The 7,500-nt window shown below is 42.1% G+C and overlaps 1 protein-coding gene and 1 long non-coding RNA gene across 3 annotated transcripts in view; one reads left to right on the top strand and one right to left on the bottom strand.

The window, feature by feature from the left end:
• Positions 1-7,500, top strand: part of rreb1a (ras responsive element binding protein 1a) — an 89,634-nt gene that overhangs the window by 45,786 nt on the left and 36,348 nt on the right. For both annotated transcript variants that reach the window (XM_030079737.1, XM_030079738.1), the window contains exon 2: positions 6,360-6,467. In XM_030079737.1, coding sequence (XP_029935597.1) covers positions 6,360-6,467 — 108 coding nt within the window. The remainder of the gene's footprint in view (positions 1-6,359; positions 6,468-7,500) is intronic.
• LOC115379068 (uncharacterized) overlaps positions 2,887-7,500 on the bottom strand; it is an 18,923-nt gene continuing 14,309 nt past the window's right edge. Inside the window, exons 2-3 of the long non-coding RNA XR_003930189.1 lie at positions 6,858-6,862; positions 2,887-2,948 (exon numbers count right to left, since the gene is read on the bottom strand). This is a non-coding gene — a long non-coding RNA (uncharacterized LOC115379068). The remainder of the gene's footprint in view (positions 2,949-6,857; positions 6,863-7,500) is intronic.

Below are 7,500 nucleotides of genomic sequence, written 5' to 3'. Positions count from 1 at the left end.
CTCCTCCTCCTCAGCTCTCTCTCCATCTATTCATCCCTCTATCCTCCCCCACCCTGCCTCCCCTGTGATGACTGTCCTGTCACTGGGTTACGTCTTCACACAGGTGTTACACACACACACTCACACACACACTCACACTCACACACACACACAGTAGGAGGGCCGTGTTGTAAAGTTGCTGACCTCTGTGGGACTGCAGAGGAGAAACAGACTAAGACCGGCAGCTGAACCTTTTTCCCCCACGGCCGCCCCGCATAACCTGCTTTAAATATTAGATTGAATATTTTGAATTTTAAACAACATCCAAACGATTTCTGCTCGCATGTCAGGCTGTCTGGTACCGCCGGCATTTTACCAGCCGCAGACTGGAGATAGATTTAAATGGGTTTGACAGGACATGGTGGTATTTTCCCACCCTGTAGTGTGTGTGTGTGTGTGTGTGTGTGTTTGTGTGTGTGTGTGTGTGTGCTCAGCTGAGGCTGCCAGGTCAGGAGAGAGGTCAGTGCAGTTTGGAGATGTCATCTTCATGTGCAAATGGCAAATTTCTGCACCGAAACAAAAGTTAATCACTCACTGCCGGTGAATTATACAGGAAATGTTACAATCCTCCAGTTAAGTTCCCTACCAAGTTTGCTATCCCACTATTAAGTTCCCTAGTAAGTTCCCTACTATCCTATTAAGTTTCCTACTGTTCTACCATTATATTCTATACTGTCCTCCTATTAAATATCCTATTAGGTTCCCTCCTATCACACTCAGAAGTTCTCTACTATCCTGTTATGTTCCCTACTAAGTTTACTATCCTACTGTTAAGTTCCCTAATAACATCACCACTACCTTTTTAAGTTTCCTGCTGTTCTCATGTTAAGTGCCCTAAAAATTATTTTCTGACTATTGTCCTGTTAAGGTAATATTTCTACCTGCTACCAAGTTCCCTACTGTTCTGCTGAGTTCCTTAGGATTTAAACACTAACTTCCCTACTACCCATTACGTTCCCTACTTTCTTACTTTTACCTTCTCTGCTATCCTGTCAAGTTCCCTACTAAGTTACTATTCAATGATTAAGTTGCCTAGTAATATCCCTAATAAGTTCCTTATTTTTAAATTAAGTTTCCTACTGTTACACCGTTATGTTCTCTACTCTCCTCATACCCCTGCTATCACACTCATAAGTTCTCCACTATCCTGTTAAGTGACCCAATAAGTTTACTATCCTACTGTTAGGTCTCCTAATAACATAGTGGTAAACATTACTACTGGTGGTTACTACTTCTGCCTATTACTACTATTTAAACATTAAGTTCCCTACTGCCCCATTATGTTCCCTACCATCTTACTGTTAAGTTCTCTTCTATCCTGTTAAGTACCTTACAGAGTTACTATGCCACTATTTAGTTTCCTAACAAGATCCCTAATAAGTTCCCAACTATCCTGTTAAGTTTTGTACTGCGCTACTATTATGTCCTCTTCTCCCATTAAATACTGTTTTAAGTTCCCTTTTCATACTCAGAAGTTTTCCACTATCCTGTTAGGCTTCCAACTACGTTTATTAAGTTCCCTAATAACATGCTCACTACCACGTTAAGTTTCCTGTTGTTCTAATATCGAGATCCCTAAAAATGATGTTCCCCAATGTTTACTTCTGTCCTGGGAAGATATTATTTCTACCTGCTACCCAGTTCCCTACTATCTTTTAGAGTTCCTTACTATATAAACATTAAGTTCCCTACTACTCCATCACGTTCCCAGCTATTTTAATGTGAAGTTCCTTACTAACTATCCTCTGATTAAGTTCCCTAATAAGATCCAACTATTCTACCATTCCTTACTAGCCTGTTAAACGCCCAGCATTTCTTCTATTATGTTCCCTGCTGTCCTATTAAGTTGCCCACGCTCCTACTGATTGGTTGTCTGTCATGTTCCCTAATATTTAGTTCCCTGATGTGTTCAAAGTGATTTAAATGAGTTGAAAAAGAACGAGAGAGGGGGAGAGAAGTGAAATGACTTCATTAAGGGATGAGGCGAAAGAGAGCTGGAGTGAAAACAGCGAGGGAGGAGAGGAAGAGTGAAAAAAGAGGAGAGAGAGAGAGAGAGACAGAGAGAGAGAGAAATGGACGCAGCAGCATTCTTTGTTTGCAGCACTTTGGCACAGAAAGACAACTTTTCCATCACACACACACACACACACACACACACACACACACACACACACACACACACACACACACACACACAGAGTTACTCCCCGGCTCCAACATGGTGACCTGTTTTTTTTTTTTTTTTTTTTTTTTCTCGCAAGGATGTGCAAGAACGTCAGGATGTCATGGCTGTGTGTGTGTGTGTGTGTGTGTGTGTGTGTGTGTGTGTGTGTGTGTGTGTGTCAGCAGGGAGTGTCAAAGCCAGAGTGAGAATGATGACCGGGAACAGATGTAGTAACATCAGCCACCCCACACACACACACACACACACACACACACACACATTTCAGCATGTCTGTGTGTTTGTGTGTGCATGCCTAGATGTGTGTGTGTGTGTGTGTGTGTGTGTGTGTGTGTGTGTGTGTCATGGGTGCTGAGGCAGGGTGTGAAGTGTGTTCTCTGGTCCTGATCGATCAGCAGATACCGATCAGGAGGAGTCCACTTCAGTTTGTTTGACCTGCAGTGATGTCACCGTGACATCAGCAGCGCAATAAGCTCACAGATCAGCCGGGTCAGAGGTCAAAGGTCAGGACAGAAATAAGATAAATATGAGTTTTGACTTCCGTGTAAAACGGGGCAGAGACGAAAGTCGCCTGAATGAATCATCAGCACAAACAAAGAACGACTGTGTTGAAATAACTCGGCTTCACTGGAGTTAGAGCAAAGTCACAGGTACCAGACTGAAGTGGACTACATGTCCCACAGTGCACTGCTTCAGGAAACAGCCAATCACAGAGCTCCAGGTCCTGCTGCGTTAATCCTCCTGAGACACACAGTTTTGATGCCATTCGAATTAAAAATCATTCAAATTGAGGAACTGAAAAATGAAGATACTTCTGGAACTCGTCTTTCCTTCCCTCCTTCCTCTGTCCTCGCCCTCCATCCTCCATCCTCTCTTCCTTCCTTGTCTCCTCGCCACCTTCCCTACCAGCACACACTCATCCTCTCTCTCTCTCTCTCTCTCTCCTTCCAGCCATCTGTTGCCATTCGTTTTAGCAGCATGTAAAAAGTGCTGCCTCAGCGCTCCATCAGCCAGTCACAGCCTGTCTGTGTGTGTGTGTGTGTGTGTGTGTGTGTGTGTGTGTGTGTGTGTGTGTGTGTGTGTGTGTGTCAGAGAGAGAGAGAGAGCTGAAGACAAATGATGCTGGCCCTAATGTAAAAACCAATCCAGGGCTCAGCTACAGATTGTGTGTGTGTGTATGTGTGTGTGTGTGTGTGTGTGTGTGTGTTTCCACTGACCTCCATGTCTCAGTAGTCTGACACGACACACTGTAACATGGCCGTGGCAGGTGCACACACACACACACACACACACACACACACACACACACTGCCAGTTGTCACCAGTCACTCCACTCGTCCTCTCGCTCCACTCTCTTCCTCTTCTTCTTCTTTCTTTTTTATCCTGATGAGCTGAATATTTCCGTTCAAAAGTGGCCAGTTCAAACTGACATGTGATCAGATTCAACATGCAGATGTCATCGAATAAAAAAATCTAGTTTTGTGTACATTTGGGCTTCATTCCCATCACTTGAAAAAACCTTTAAAAGATAAAAATATAAATAACAGGACGAGCTTCATCCCGGTGCTGCTGTTGTGTTTCTAAATAAATATCAGCATGTCTAAATATTATAATAAATGATCAAATATAAATAAATGCATGACAGGAGTTTTGTGTATTAAAAAAACGTGGGAAAGTCCTCAGTGAAAAATAAAACTATACAACTCTGTTAAAACACAGCTTTACTTAACAACATTTAATTTCCTAATTAAATTTTTTTTATTCTGCTCATTTATAGTTTTACATTCGTATTAGCTGTGAGACCTGCAGTCCAGATTTTTTGAAAATTTTGTAATATTTTTAGAAATATTATATTATTATTAAAATATTATATAAATATTATAAAGTTAATATAAAATAAAATATTATATTATTTTTTATTATCTTTTCCCCCCAAATGTATGTAGAGATTTTGTTGCCGTCAGCTGTTCCTGTGCTCTTTAGTTGAGATGGTTTTACTCTCCATCTTTTCGTCGCTTTTCTTTCCTTTCTCTTTCTTCAGGACAGCATCTATTTTTTTATGTTTGTTGGTAAGTCAATCTATTGATTAGCTGACGGACAGAAAATGAATGATAGTCAATGAATAGTTTTACTCATTTATCAAATAAAACCTCCAACCATCGTCCTTTTCCTTCTTTATGTTTTAGTAAAATTAATATTTGGGGTTTATTTTGGACTCTGATCACTTCCCATCAGACTTAGTTTTCACTAAAAGATGCATCAAAAAATTCTAACCAGCAATAAAAATAATTGTCGGTAGCATTTTGACTTTATTTTGAAAAGTTTATACACTACATGACTGAGGAAAGCTAAAAAAAGAAAAAAAGAAAAGAAAAATCGACTAAATAAAAACAAATCCGCTGCAGCTCTGGTCTCATCTTTCTGTCTCTGCTCACATCCACCACTTTTTTCCTTCTCTTCCCCCCCACGCCTTTTATTTTCCTCTGCTGTGCTGACTTGGAATGTGAAACACACACACACACACACACACACACACAGAGAGAGAGAGAGAGAGAGAGGGAGCCAGTGGAGGAGGAAGTGGCCGGCTCTGGAGAGCGACTTCCTGTGGGGGCTGCCAAACAGGAAACAGTAATTACCTCTGTTCTCCTCTTGGCTCTGAACAAGGCCTGTTTTCTCTTTTCTGCTGCTCCCTCCTCTGCATCTTCTCCCCCTCCATGTGCTCCTCTCCCAAATCCACCGATGGAACGGCGCTCAAACATCCTGCCCGACCACGAGAGCTGTGAGCTGGCACGCATTTCACCTCAGCAGCAGTCAAAATAAAAAAAAAAAAAAAAAAACCTGCTTCAGTGGCTGTGAAAAAAAAAAAAAAATAAAGTGTGTGATTTTTTTTTTTAATTCTTTGAAGTGGGAGAAATGAGAAATGATGACAAAATAAAGGTGATAAACTTTTTTTTTATTTTTTTTTTTATATTTTTTATATTTTTAATTTTTTTATCTTTCAATGGAGGAAAAAATGCACGGATGGAAAAGAGAAACTGCTTTTAGAAAACAAAAACAGCTGCTCAGTTACAGTCGCGTGGGTCAGCTCTCTCTCTCTCTCTCTCTCTCTCTCTGTCTCTCTCTGTGTCTCTCGCCCAGTGCAGACAGACAGGTGTCAGCAGCATAAAACCAAACTTGCGTCCCCTCTGGTCCAGTCGGCGCTCGGCCAAAACCGTCTCGCCCCTTTTTTACACCCAAGGTCGCCGCTGCCTCGTCCTCCCTGCTTCTTCTTCTTCTTCTTCTTCTCCTTCCTCAAATCCTCAGCTCCCCTTCCTCTGCACTGCGGCTCGGCTGTCAACAACATGCAGCTAAACCTGAAAAAGAAGAAAACGCAGCACGTGGCTGATGTGATTCTCTCAGCGTTGAGTTTGAAAGTCTTCTAAAGTGAAAACAGCACTAAAACATCTTAAATCTGAATAAATGCATAAGTGAAATATTTAAAATCCTGTTTGCTTTACTAAATATCTTCCTTCTCATCGCTTTTTTTCCCCCCGATTCTAATCATTTTTCCAGCTTTCGCCCTCTGTTCCTGTGTGTTCACTTTAATGTCGGGTGTTGAATTCACTTCCTGACCGAAGTGAAAAAATTAAAGCGTCTGTCTGAATCCTGCAGGCGCTCCGTGCTCCTTTAGCAAACGAGCCGCAGGATGTTTTCATAACACAAGACTCCATTCAGAAGTGTGGCAGCTGAACGTACCTGCCTGGTAGAGCAGGTGTCATGAATCCTGCCGTCTGATCACTTCTTTTATTTCAGTAAAAATTTTAAGTTCTGAATTGTTTTGCCTTTTATTTCCTGTCCGCTGAGCAGGCGGCGGCCGTTCTAAAAACTAAATTTTATTGAAATGACGGGCTGCCAGGTGAATCATTTGCATGGTGATTTTTTTTTTTCAAAGAGATGTAGAGTTTCAGAAAAGGCCGTGAGCTGCGTTGCACGCTGGATGGACAGGAAATGCAAAACTGAACGATTTTGAAATGGAGTCTGGTGTGACGCTGTGTCGGAGCACGTGGCCCAAGGAGTTTCCTGCCCTGTTTTTAATAAAGTTTGTGTAAACGAGACAAACATCTAAACGTGTGTGTGTGTGTGTGTGTTCGTCCTGCAGTGATGGAAAACTCCACAGAGGAGCAGCGAGAAGGGGGAGGAGCCAACACTGAGATAAACGAGGAAGAGGCGGAGCTTACAGAGGAGAAAACGCACAACAGCCTCAAAGGTGCAACAACAACACATGCACACACACACACACACACACACACACACACACACACAAGTTTAGGATCCACTCGTCATCACTAAGCAGCTCTTATCTCAGCCAAATGCCAGTTTAACGTTTGATTTGATTTGCGTTCTGTTTCCACTCTGTAGAGGGCAGCAGCGAGCAGTTAGCAGTTATTTTATTTAAATGACGTGTCGCTCGGTGAATCACTTGCATGGGGGATTTTTCAGCACGTCTCAATAGCTGGGTTTCCCTCCAAATCTATCGAAATTTTTGAGCGAATTTTGTCAAAATGCGCAAAAGAAAATGCAAATTTATGCCTGTTTCCATTAGTTTTGTTTTGCGATTATTGAGAGGAGAGTGCGCCGTGAGATGACATCATAAGACAGCGTCTGCGTGTCGACTGAACAACAACAAACACTCAGCTGACACTCAACAGCTGATCAGGGACAGATTCCTGCTGAACTTGTCGGCTCTTGGGAGAAGTCTGCTTACTATTTTGGCAGCGCTAACCTTGTACCGACCATCCTAAATAAGGAATAAGAGACTAATAATAATAATAATAAGAAGAAGAAGACTGTAGCGTAGAAGTGTGACGTGGTATCCGGTCCAGTCATTGTTTATTCACAAAACCTGTTTCTACAGCAGGAAGTCGCATTTTCTTTTATCGATACGCTGAGAAATCCACCCCCTCCAAGCGGAAAAACTTTTTTGTGAATTTTCGGCCGTTTTTCGAATTCCTGCCGTTTCCATCCAAGTTTTTTTTTTTTTTTTTTTTTTTTCGCAATTTCTGAAAATGTGAATAAAAATAGGTGGATGGAAACCCAGCTAATGTTAGAGAAAAGCTCTCGAGCATCGGTCTGTGATGTGTGTGTGTGTGTGTGTGTGTGTGTGTGTGTGTGCTGATGAGGGCTGAAACATTAAAGTACAACATGTTTGAGTGGAGTCTGGTGCCCTGCTCTGACCTGTCCACCTGCTGCAGCAGAGACGTGTTGAGTGTTTTTGGTTTTAAACCGCGGCGCCGTGTCTC

This window comes from Myripristis murdjan, chromosome 20 (genome assembly GCF_902150065.1).
Source record: "Myripristis murdjan chromosome 20, fMyrMur1.1, whole genome shotgun sequence".
Classification (NCBI taxonomy): Eukaryota; Metazoa; Chordata; class Actinopteri; order Holocentriformes; family Holocentridae; genus Myripristis; species Myripristis murdjan.
This window is presented reverse-complemented; position numbering and strand designations above follow the sequence as displayed.